We start from the raw sequence: 12,768 nt of genomic DNA, 5'->3' as shown, positions 1-12,768 counted from the left end.
CACATCCGTTCTGCTTAGTTATGTTTGAATGCAATCATAAAACTGTGCATTTAAAAGCATCCTGAAGTAGTTGTCCCTGAAGCACTAGGCATCCATTCAGAACTGTTCAAACAGTAGTGACCCTGAATCTGCCTCACCATGAACAGGGCCAAAACTAGTCATTGCCAGGAGGTTGCCACTTCTGTGAATCCATATGGCGAGTGGTGTGAATGAGTGCCTGGGAGGAAGCTTGACCATTACACTTCCCATCACTGTCATTAGCTTTCTGGCTCTACTACACCCAGTGGAAACATCCACCAAATCAAAAGTCCAAAGATCAGTGGAGCTGCCAATTCACTGCACACAGAAGCCCCAGTCAAGAGGACCTGTCCTGTCTTCAACCCTGCCCCCCTGCCCCCCAACCCCCCATATCCACAGGCAGCCATGGATGACAAGGAGACAAGTGCAGGTTGTACAGGTTTATTTTTCCAATACCAACGAGACATACAAGAGCAGCGCTTTTCTGAGCAGCCCCATGGACCAGACCACTGTCAAGTTTCACTGCTAAGACCTCAAAGGGCTCAGAGGACTGGACATGCTTGGCTCCTGCTCCTGGTCTTTGGTAAAGACGACTTCTGAGCACACAACATGGACTTGGCCAATACTAAATTCACTACCGGCTCCTCACTCACACTTGGACGCCCCAACCCCCACCCCACCAAAAAGACAGCAACCTCAGATGAAATGGTGGGAGAGGCAGCTTACAAAGAAAATGAGACTTGCTCAAGGCACACAAATTTTTATACCTCATACAGAAACACTCACACAAGACGACAGACCTAAATTAAACAAGGACTCCCAACTTTCAAGTAAAGATACAGAAACAGGGCAGGAACCGGGATGAGGTCAGACAAATACAAAGGGTGTCTACTTGATGGAACCATGTTAGGAGAGAGACAGGCAGCAGGCATGGCTTTGTTCCCCTGAAACCTACTGTCAAAAGTAAGTCAAAAGGAGCCTAGTGATCCTCAGTATTGCTTTGACAGGTGATGACCCTGGAGCCAGATCCAGAAGCCTGTCTGGGGGTCGTCCAAGAAACTCCCCCATGAATCCAGAAGCACTTAACACTGGTGATGACAATTTGTCATATATGGCAGCAGCGCAGCCACTCAAGGCTGGAAAAGAATAGATACAAGGAACAAGACATGTTTGCCCAACGCTGTGTGAGCAGCTGTCTGTGGCGCGCAGACTGTAGATTCCCTGGTGACAGGTGACAAGGCACAGGGTCAACCATAGGTCACAAGTCAGTAACTTCCTTATCACATCAGGCAGCACAGTACTCAGTGGTTTTGACAATTGGTGCACAGAAGTAAAGGACACCATTTTAATCAAGGGTGCTGAAGACGTAAAATAAGGAAGAGACGTTCATGTTCTCTGTACAATACATCCATTTACAGAATTGGCCAGTACTGTGTACAACATATAAATACAGGATAAAATGTTAGAGGTGCTTAGAGCGTACTTACAGAAGCGAAAAAGTTTACTTTATACATCCAAGAATAGAGTTAAAATATAAAAATAAGAAACAGACTGCTTGGAAATGTAAAATGACTTTCACATACACAGGCGCATGGGTGCCCACTCCCACAGTATCAAATGTGATGAGTGGGTGGCAAAGAGTCACCTGCAAACATCTGTACAGTTGACTCTCAAGGTCTACAGATAGCATTTCCACAGCAGACAGCCCTATTTCCAGACCCCATTGTCCAAGAAGGGCTATTCAAGCTTCCAAGAGAATCTGTGGATCCATGGGTTACAGATTAAAGTTCCAAACTGGGTGAAGCACCAGAACCAAAGGTCAACTTGGCTCCATCAACTGGCAAATGACAGAAATGACATCAAGGTCAAGGTCAACAGGGGTTTGATCCCCTGGTGGGCAAAGACGGAAGTTACTTTAACCCTGTGTAGCTTCTGCAACCATCAACTCCCCAAGCGAAGTAGAAGACGGCAGGGAGGGGCAGTGGAAGACGGACATTCCTGCTCAGTTCAGGCAGGTGAGTTCCATCCATGGAGAACCCAACCTTCCTGCTTCAGTTTCAAGTCCATTTGGGTGTCAGACAGGTTGCCCCGCTACACTATACTGCCTGACTACAAGAGGGTTTAGGCTGGATGGTCTTGGGCAACGATAGTGCCCCCATCTCCCTGAAAACCCTTCCAGCAAGGCTAGAAGGGCGTCAAGTGACAGAGGGCTTCAGCACTATAAATTTCATGGGGAGGCAAGATTTACCTTGTCTAGAGATAGAGTTCATTATATCAGTGATATTTTGTATACAGATTTAAGGTCAACCATTATTAAAATACACACACTAAATGTACAATGTTTCCAATGGCCATAATTTATTATCTTACCACAAGGCACAATACACAGAGCTTTGAAGGTCCAATGCAGTCATCATGGCAGAACGCTCCACAGCCTTGGCACATGATCATGGCTTTCAGGCTGCATGCACATTGGAGAGAGATGCTTTCTACTGCACTGCTGTCAGTGAACATTTGTAGGGACAGTGATGCAGTGTGGCCTGTACCAAAGCTGGCTTTGTGGCTCAGCTGCACCACACTGCCAGCAAGGCCTTTGGGAAAGGCGGCAGAGCTGGAGGAGTAATTGAAGCTGGTGGGACTCAGCTGGAGTTTAGAAAATTTCCCATATAAAGCCTGTTTGATGTTGAGTTGGGAGGGGATGGAAGGTGGTTCCAGGGGCTGACTGAACCCTTTCCCTGGCGCTCTGGGTAATTTCCAGAAAGGCAGGTCCACAACAAAAGGCATCCCTTGCAAGTGACCCACTAGTTCCAGAGAACTGTACCCTGCAGCTTTTCTGTTCTCTGCATCTGCCTTAATGGGATCCCTCAAAAATGTCTGCTCTGTCTTGATGCTGCCAGCAGAGACAGGTGGTGGTTTGGGCGTCCTGTTTTCCCTTGTAGTCTGCACGCTGTCAGACACAGAGTTTTTGCTTGGTTCTATCTTCTTACTGGGAAACACTGGAGGGACCTCAGCAGGTAGTGGCGTCTGCTCTTCAGACCTGGGGCACTGAAGGGTGGCAACTGTATTCCTAAGACCAAATAGTTTCTTCTCCTGACCACCAATATTGTTCTGATCACTCAAGGTCCCATCTGCCTGCTTAGAACCAAAGGAGAGGCTCACATTTGTAGAGGAGAAACATGGCACTTTGGAGGTAGTGTGATCTCCTAGACATTGGCCTGGGGCAGCACCTGGATCACTGCCTTGAGACAGGGAATGGGCTTCTTTCTGCTCTTCACAAAGGAAGGAAGAGAGATGCTCTTTGGAATCTATTTCTTCCAGGTTGCCAGAGGAAGGTGTCAGTTCTGTCACTGGATGCTTGGAGTCTAAACTTGGAACCATCTTGGCAATCTTCTGGGACATTCCAGGAGCCTTGGAGACCTTTGCCCTGACAAGACCAGCACTTGCTCCATAGCTCTGGGCCAGAATAGACTCTTTCAGTGTTTCTGCAGAACCAGGGTTGCTTCTGGCAACTAGGCGATTGTCTTCCCCTGTACCTTGTAGAGTGCCTCTATCCTGATTCTGCTCTCTAAGTGGTAGCTGTGGGGACTCTGGTTGGCTGCTTCTGTGACCTGGAGGAAGAACCTTCTCCAGGGGCAAATTACCGTGCAGCAGGTGCATCACAAGTGGGTTGGTAACCTCCACTGAAGAAGCAGGCCTCGGTGGGCATACAGACCTGGGCTGGCACTTAGTACTGGACAGCAGCAGGGAGTCTGGGATCTTGTGGGGGACTGCACACACTCTAGACACCCAGCTCTGAGAAGCAGCCACCCCTCCTGTCCTTGTAAGCACACTTAGGTCACCGCTAGCCTTGGACAGTGAAGCAGACGGGTCCCAATCCCTCTTTTCACCCCCACCTAGCAGCCCCTTTCCCACTGTGACTTCATTTGCATCAGCCTCACTGCTGTCTTCAGAGAGGTGGCCCTCAGAGTCAGGGGCTGTATCTGTGGACTCACTGTGAGGACTTGGTACTTCAGAGATGCCATTCACTTCCAGTCTCTCAAGGTCCACCTGCTCACCGTCACTGCCAGTGCTGCCCGTGACTCCAGGAGGAGGTGCTGTCCAGTGTGAAATGAAGCTCTGAGGATGGGGCACAGCATCTGTGGCTGCCAACTCCCCAGGCATGGCAGCAACGAGGGGAACAGCTCTCTCCCACTCTTTGTCACCCTGGGGCTCCAGACATGGTATATTCTCTCTAGATTCTGGATCAGACTCTTTTATTACCTCATAATTTGACAGAATGGGTACCCAGGAGGTAGGACTGCCAGATACAAAAGCCTCAGTCAAAGTTTCTTGTCTACTACTTTCCCTTATGAGGGTGCCTGTGGCACCAAGCCCTAATTCATCATCAGCAGGTCTATCCTGTAGGTAGTTAGCCAATGACAATTCAGATATAAAAGCAGGTGTCATATTTATAGGCTCCTTCCTATTATCAAAAGCCTGGTCATTTCCTCCTCCTAATACATCTCCCAATGGAGACCGTCCAGAACTACTCTCTGTGGGAACAGTGGGTCTTGGATCTTCACTACCCCTCTCCTGGGAAGCAGTACTAGACTCACACTCAGTTCTATCATCAAGAAGCAACTTCGGTTGCTCTGCTAACATCTCAGCCACTGGAGTTTGGGAGGACAGAGGGGGCAAAGCTTGACACGGCTGGTCTCCAGTGGGAGCAACAGGGGGTTGGGAGGCATCTTCCAGCCTACTTATATGCACATTCAGGACCCTCTTCGACAGGTAGCTCTCTTCCTTTCTGAGAGAAGCCGAGTCCTCTCTTCTGGCTCTGGGCATAGCAGCTTCAGCCGGAGTGTGCTCTGCATTCAGAGAACAAGGCGGCAGTAGTTGTGTTCGCTGTAGATCTGACGCACTCTCTCCAGGGGTGCTTGGGGCTCCCCTGGGCTCAGAGTGGCCACAGGCCTCACTACCATCACCACTGCTGCTGTCTCTGCCACCTCCCTCATCGATGGCCCCACTGCCACCTCCACCCGGGCCACCCCCCCCTCCGATGGCAGTGGTGGACGCCTCTCGATTGCAGTGGTAGCTTCTCGCCCCTCGGGCCTGCAAAGCACGGGCTTTAATGTCTGCGAGGGTCCTGGCACCAGTCCAACCCCGGCAGGAGGACTCCGTGATGGGGACGATCCGGGGGCATATCTGGTAAGTGGGCCGACCTTTAGCCACCCAGGGTGGTTTGATACGTGAAAGTTGAATCTGCAAGAAAAACATGAATAAAAATTTTAACAGGGTGGCCTGACCTAGGAACTACAAAGTCATCTTAGAGGTGATGTCCTAGAAAACGCAAAATCAATTATAGTAAAACGGCTACTTATGACACCAATGTCATTTTATGCTGCATGAAAATCTCCCCCATTTTTAAAGATTTCATTCATTGTGTATTTGTATACAAAGGTGCCACAACACGTGTGGATGTCAGAAGCCAACTTGTTGAAGTCAGTTCTCACTGATCATCAAGTGAGTCCATTAGATTTGCCAGCAAGGCCGGGTGGTGGTGGTGCACGCCTTTAATCCTAGCACTTGGGAGGCAGAGGCAGGAGGATTTCTGAGTTCAAGGCCAGCCTGGTCTATAGAGTGAGTTCCAGGACAGCCAGGACTATACAGAGAAACCCTGTCTTGAAAAAAAAACAAAAAACAAACAAATAAACAAACAAAAAAAGATTTGCCAGCAAGTTCCTTTATCCACTGATACAAGGTTTTATATTGTTAACCCAAGCTGGCTTTGAACTGAGGGCACCCTCCTCCACCTTAGGCCCCTAAGTGCTGGGACTGTACAGATAGGACTGTACAGATAGGCCACCAGACCCACCTTTCACACTTAGTTTCTAATTGGATCTTGTGGGTCATGAACCAAATAATCTAACACTTAATAAAAAAGTAAAACCCCAGGATTCTGACCTTGAGATAATTTTAAGAAAAAAAGTGATTCATCTGCTGGGCAGTGGTGTGCACACCTTTATAGTCCCAGCACTCGGGAGGCAGAGGCAGAGGCGCAGAGAGAGGGGCAGAGAGGGGGCAGAGAGAGGGGCAGAGGGGGCAGAGAGAGGGGCAGAGAGAGGGGCAGAGAGGGGGGCAGAGAGGGGGGCAGAGAGGGGGGCAGAGAGGGGGGCAGAGAGAGGGGCAGAGAGGGGGCAGAGAGGGGCAGAGAGGGGCAGAGAGGGGCAGAGAGGCAGAGAGACCTCTGAGTTCAAGGCCAGCCTGGTTTACAGAGTTAGATCTAGAACCGCCAGGGCTACACAGAGAAACCCTGTCTCAGACAAAACAAAACAAAACAAAACAAAACAAAAAAACCAAAGCAAAACAAAAAGAAGAGGAGGAAGGAGGAGGAAGAGGATTTTCCTAATTCACTCAAGAAAAGCTTTCTTAGACAAAGTTTCATACCCTATGTAATTCAGGCCAGGGCTAAAGAGCCTCTGCCTCATTCGTGCCCCTGCCCAAAAACTCCCCAGAAAGAAATCTGACACCTGAGACAGTAAATGCCAAAGTCTCTTACCCGGATGGGCGGGACTTTGGGCTCTTCTTTAGTGGGCTGTGGCTTTTCGGTGTGAACACTTTCAATTGTGTTACGAAAGGACTGACGATCTTCAAGCCGGGGCTTCTTTTCGGGAAAGGATGCAGAGGCTTCCTGCTCAAAGGATTTCCTCTTCTGATCCTTTGTCTCTTGATCCACAGTGTCCTGAGGTAAGGTAGGGATTCTGCCTGGAGATGCAGAGGCACATGCCAAGTTGTCCATCTCTGTTTGGATCTGGGAAGCCACAGGTTCACTGGGACACTTGGAACCCTCCTGTCCAGATGCTGCAGAGGACACATCTGGCCCAGGTGGGCTGTTCACCCCTGCTGACTCAGTCTTAGCATCTTTAGAGAGCGAAACATCTGGTGTAGCATTTGCATCTTTAGCAACCCCTGCTTGTTCTGGCTCCTGTTTTTTGTATAGATTCCTTCTGGATCTGGTTCGGAGATCTGGCCGAGAACGTTTCTTAAAATGTCCATCCCGTTGACGGGTGTTGGGCCCACGCTGCGGCCGCACTGATTCTCCTGAGACACACAAGCCACTCTTGATTTTGGCCTTCTCCTGGTCCTCTTTCTGCTGCAGTGATTCTTCTTTGGTCAAACCCAATCTGTAAAGCAAACTCACAAAATCAACTACAGGCCATGGAGTATGTATCTCTTAGTTCTGTGAACACTATACACCCATATAACTTAGCTAGAATGAAACAAATCTCCATACTGCATAGCACTAAACACAGAAAACCACAACAGCTTCACTGTGGAGAATCGTAAAGAAGTAAGTGAGTCAAGTCACATTTCCATGCTTTAATGTACATACTACATCTGTCTCTTGGTATCCAGGACATCCTGGAGATGTCTAAACCCCTTCACAAAACAGCATGTTTGTAATATAACCAGTCTATATGCTCCTGGATACTTTGTTTCTTGTTTAGTGTTGCTTAAAGTCTAATCTGTGGCCTCACACACACCAAACACACACTCTCAAGACTCTCATCTCCCCAGAAGCTTTAAAAAAACAAAACAAAACAAAAACCCAAGAAAACAAAAACAAAATTCTTTGTATCATCCAGGCTTGTCACACACACAAGGGTCTAAGTCCATACCAGCACTGGGTAGCTGGGTTCCTTACGTCTCTGCAGAACTAGTCTCACTGTGTGACATCTGTAGCTGTTAGTTTGTGCTCTGGGGTTTTCTCCTTAAACAATCCTCAGTTTGTTCAATCTATGCCCACAGAACCGCAGATATGAATGAATGGCCACTATGAATGGCAGATATCTGGATGCCACTGCCTTTGTCCCCACAAAATGCCCAGAGCAGAACTCATAGGACTGAACGCCTTACTTCTGTCCATAGTAATCTTCAAAGAACTTTTCCTTCCATTGTTCAACCTTCTTTTCCTTTTCCATTTCCTGTCTTAGCCTGACTTGCATCTCATGAGTGAATTCACCTAAAGAGAAAAATGAATTCCAGTTAATGAATTCTGGATGCTAAAGTATCTATTCTACAGACATCTAAGTCTTCTGGGTCCATAACAAGCATTTTATTGTTTTCTGTGTGCGTACACATGCATGTGTGTCTATCAACTATGTGCCCATGTATGCATGTGGAGAGTAGAGGATAACCTTAGGAATTATCAAAGTTGGTTTGTTTTAAAGATTTATTTTTATTTATGTGTCTGTGAGTGTATGCCATGTGGCTTGTACAGAGAGATGCCTGCTGAGGCTAGGAGAAAGTAGAAGACCCCATTGAGCTGGAACATTCAATATGGGTGCACCAAACCTGCTTTGAGTTATCTCTACCCAAATATGAATATTTTGTTTGCAATAAGATCTTTCCCTGGCCTGGGACGCACTACTTAGCCTAGGCTATCTGGGCAATGAACTCCAGTAACCTGCCTATCTCCACCTACTCAGAACTAGACTTACTACTGCTGCTGCTGCACAACAGGCTACCACAAGGTTGTGTGTGTGTGTTTTTCTGGGATCAGAATTAGGTCTTCAAGCTTACACAGTAAGCACCTTACCAACGATTTCCTCCAGCTCCTACCAGGCAGTTTTAAAAACATGACTTCTACCTCTGTCAGTGGAATGACTTCTCAGAGCATGTTCCTGATTCAGGACAGAACAAATGCTTCTACTATGAGAGAGATTTACTCTTCTAAAATCAGTCGAAAGCAAGCAACACATTGATCAAGACCATGGGGGGAAAAAAAAAGATCATTCTAGCATACCTGAAAGTTTATCTTTGAGGCTGGCAGTTTGGTGGTATCTGGGAACCTGGATTTAAAGTACTCTCAGCCCCCTAAGTGGCGAGTGGCTCACTGTGTTGCTTTCGATCCCTCTCGATGAATAATAACAGTATTTATTATTCATGCTAAAGGCACTGACTTTCTTTTTAGGAACCAATGCTTTATATTAATACCGCTTGATAAGTTGGTGAAAACTAAACACTGGGTTTCCTTTTAGGACTAGTAACAACTTCCAACAGAATCAATAAAACCCTGGGTATCAGGGCTCAGTGGTTGAGTTTGGTTCCAGGAATCCATGTTAGGTAGTTTACAACTACCTACCTGCAAGGGGAGAGAATACCTATGGCCTCGGAGGCACCTGAACTCTTGTGTACATATCCAAAGACATACATACTCATAACTAAAGAGCAAAACAAAACAAAATCCTATGTGATTTATTATGTATACAGTCTTCTGCCTGCATGTATGCCTGCAGGCCAGAGGGAGGGCACCAGATCTCATTACAGATGGTTATGAGCCACTATGTAGTTGCTGGGAATTGAACTCAGGACCTCTGGAAGAGCAGCCAGTGCTCTTAACCTTTAAGCCTTCTCTCCAGCCCCCTGGTAGACCATTACAATTTATTTCTGAGATATTTATTTATGTCTTATCTAAATCCACAGAAAAGATTTCAGAAACCTGTGCCTGGCTATCCCTGTATCTTAACCTGTGTGCCTTTTCCCATTGCCAATTTTACTTCATATTGTTTTGCTGTAATAAACCTCAACTCTGTACATAAACTGCCAATCTTAACAAAATTCAAGGGTAGTCTTGTGTCTCTCTATACACTCACCATGAAGTTACTATAGAAAACTAAATTCAGACACTAGCACTTACTCTAAGTGACTATGACAGAAAGAGAGCATGGTGGCAGTGACTATGTCATCTTGGAGTGCTTTTTGTCACACATGTACACAATGCCATTAATTATAGGCACATACAGTTTTTTTTTAAAGAGGATTTTCTTATTTATTTATTTATTTATTTATTTATTTATTTATTTATTTATTTAATGTGAAGAAGGCATTGGATCCCATTACAGATGGTTGTGAGCCACCATGTGGTTGCTGGGAATTGAACTCGTGACCTCTGGAAGAGTAGTCAGTGTTCTTAACCCCTGAGCCAGCTCTCCAGCCCGGCATATACAGTTTTAGTGATAAAAGAAGATGTAGAATGGATATCTCTAATATGTTGTGTTTTCAGAGCAATGTGTCCTACTTATAACCACCATGTATTAGTACTATGAGCAAACTCTACCTTACACTAATGTCCTTTGAGCAAAAAAGAGTGCTAAAAATAAGCACTTGAATTTTACACTTGATCTTAGCAGAAGCCTGAAGTAGTAAATGATTAAGTTGTTTTTTTTCCTTGATGTGTATGGGTGCATGTAAGTCTATATACATGTATGTGCCTGGTGCCCTAGGGGGCCAGAAGAGGGCATTTGATCTCCTAGAATTAAAGTAACAAGTCAATTCTGAGTTTCTAGGTAGGTGCCAAGAATTGAACCTGGGTCTGCTGGAAAAGCAGGCAATGTTCTTAACCTCAGAGCTGTAAAATAACAATGGGCATCTCAAGCCATGTGTGATGACGTCTACTCACCATCAGCAAGGCGTTCCCGCCAGCTCTGAGCTGCGTGTGTGAAAAACTCATTATTGAGTGCACTGCTGCTGAGGCGCAGCAGGCCATCTGTCCCCACCTAGGAGGGCAAAGGATAAGAGAGACACAATGAGGCGACTTGACAGGACAGGAGCCCGCCTAGGCAGAGACCAAGAGGAGCTGTGCAGGGGCACCTGTCTGTCCACTTCAGGTAGGAGGAAGAGGAGCTGCTGCTGGAAGTGTGGTGGCAGGGCATGGAAGGTCCGAGAGTTTATCAGGGCACGGAGGTTGGTGTTAACAAGAATGGACCCAGGCGTCTCAAAATCTACCTCTTCCCCTCTGTTGCGCTTCATTTGCCCTGCAGTTTTTGGAAGCAAGAAGTAAGAATTTTCGGTTTAAAGCGGGTAGGGGTTGTGGGGGAGTCCTGAGAGAACACCTTCAGTCCTGCAGGAGCTCTTATACAGGCAGAAAAAAAATGTGCCTCCTACTCACCTGTGGCTGGCTTCCGGAAGCCTCTCAAGAGAGGGGTAGGGTCCCGAGTGACCTCAGCCTGGCCTCGAATAGCACTGTTGCCCAAGGCCAGAGAGCCACTGCTGCTACTGGATGGACTGCCACTCTCACCATCTGCGTGGCGGCTGGAGAACCCTGAAGGCACAGCATTCCATTGTCAAAAGCATCGTAAGCTGTCTCCATAGCTCTCAGCCAAGCTCTCCCAGCTCTCCCTGACACACTGCTATCAATAGAGGCACGCTTCTGGCTCCCAGCCCTGAGTTGGCAGGGACCATTACCTCATGGTCTGGTTTAAAATATCACTAAAGAATACCAAAGACACCGTTTTACCAAGCACTGGCAGAGTCATCCATCACCACATGTTCCCGGCCAACCCTGGAGTCAAGAAGAGGATTCACAGCAGAACCCAACACCAAGCCCTAACCATAATACAATAAATACACTGCCTTCCTGGGTTCTCAAGGCTTTTCTTGGACTCACTAATTCTACTGGCATCAAACTGCTAAGTCAAAAGCTGCTGACAGAGCCAGGTGCCCAGGACCCTAGGAAAAAGAACCACAACCAGAGACTATACATACCCGATGCAGGTTCCACGTGGGCCCCATTGACCTTCAGAGGAGTCAGGACTACACGAGGCAGCATGACCCCAGTCCTTTTCTTTTGTTTGTTTGCCTGCATTCCCAGAAGGGATTTAAAAGAAGAAAGGAGTCATCTGCAGGACACTACAGCACTCCTTTAGTTCTGCCCTATTCATTCATGTCAAGGGCTAGTGATGTGGCTCAAAGTCTAAAGGTACTTCCTGCACAAATCTGATGGCTTTTTATCAATCAACGAAATCCAATAGGGGAAGACGAGAAATGACTCTCCAAAGCTGTCCTTTGATCTTTACAACTGTTGCAAGTGAACACACATATACACACACACACAAAATTTAAAAGTTCATGTAGGATCTGGAGAGATGGTTCAGTAGTGAAGAACACTGCCTATTCTTCCAAAGGATGTGGGTGATTTCCTGCACTTACATGGCAGCTCACAACCATCTGTGGCTCTAGTTCCAAGGGATTTGATTCCTTTTCAGGTCCTACTCCAGAGCATATATATAAAATGCACATACACACATGTAAGCAAAACATTCATACACATAAAAGAGAAAAAAAATTAAAACAACAGTTCACATGCACACAGAGCTCCCAGGCAATGTTAGTATAGGCATAGACCAATGTCAACACATTAAGCATTCCCCTTAGCTGGGGGGAAAAAAAGAATCACACACCGCTGTCCCCATCCTAGAGATAAGGAACTTGTCACAGACAGAAGTGACAGGGGGCTAGGCTGAGGATATAGCTTAGTGGTAGTGTTTGTCTAGCCTGCAAAGTCCTGAATTCAGTCCTTAGCACTGTAAAAGAAACAATGATTTTTACTGTCTCCATTCTTCAAACCCCGTCACATGTCTGCTTCCATCCACCCAACTGTCTTATCCTGTCACTAGCAAGTCTCATTACCTGTGAGGAAGCCCTGTGGCTGTCCCTGGGGTTGGAGAGGGGCCGGCTCTGGGACTCTGTAGAGCAGGATGCATTGGAAGATGTTTCATCCAGAGATACTAGAAGACAAGCAAACCAAAGCTTAGTGTCTTGGACCTGCCTGTCTCTTCCTGGCTCTTGTTGTAGCACTTACCATCATTTTCACCACTCACAGTGCTGGCTTCATTAGACCCACAGCTTTCCACGTCAGCAGAGTCCTCTGGCTCATCTCCATCCACTGTAGCTACGTTTCTAGACCACTGCACAGCATCTTTCTGTGAC

General features: G+C 46.9%; 1 protein-coding gene across 3 annotated transcripts in view; it reads right to left on the bottom strand.

The window, feature by feature from the left end:
- Positions 1-443: 443 nt before the first annotated feature.
- The window catches only part of Asxl1 (ASXL transcriptional regulator 1), a 54,607-nt gene continuing 42,282 nt past the window's right edge, over positions 444-12,768 (bottom strand). For all 3 annotated transcript variants that reach the window (XM_076930008.1, XM_076930010.1, XM_076930009.1), the window contains exons 4-12: positions 12,641-12,761; positions 12,469-12,566; positions 11,545-11,638; positions 10,949-11,101; positions 10,651-10,814; positions 10,460-10,556; positions 7,915-8,020; positions 6,557-7,181; positions 444-5,259 (exon numbers count right to left, since the gene is read on the bottom strand). In XM_076930008.1, the coding sequence (XP_076786123.1) occupies positions 2,380-5,259; positions 6,557-7,181; positions 7,915-8,020; positions 10,460-10,556; positions 10,651-10,814; positions 10,949-11,101; positions 11,545-11,638; positions 12,469-12,566; positions 12,641-12,761 (4,338 nt within the window). In that variant the 3' untranslated portion in view covers positions 444-2,379. The remainder of the gene's footprint in view (positions 5,260-6,556; positions 7,182-7,914; positions 8,021-10,459; positions 10,557-10,650; positions 10,815-10,948; positions 11,102-11,544; positions 11,639-12,468; positions 12,567-12,640; positions 12,762-12,768) is intronic.

Source organism: Arvicanthis niloticus, chromosome 2 (assembly GCF_011762505.2).
Source record: "Arvicanthis niloticus isolate mArvNil1 chromosome 2, mArvNil1.pat.X, whole genome shotgun sequence".
Taxonomy (NCBI): Eukaryota; Metazoa; Chordata; class Mammalia; order Rodentia; family Muridae; genus Arvicanthis; species Arvicanthis niloticus.
The sequence above is the reverse complement of the archived record's forward strand: the minus strand, read 5'-3'. Positions and strand labels throughout refer to the sequence as shown.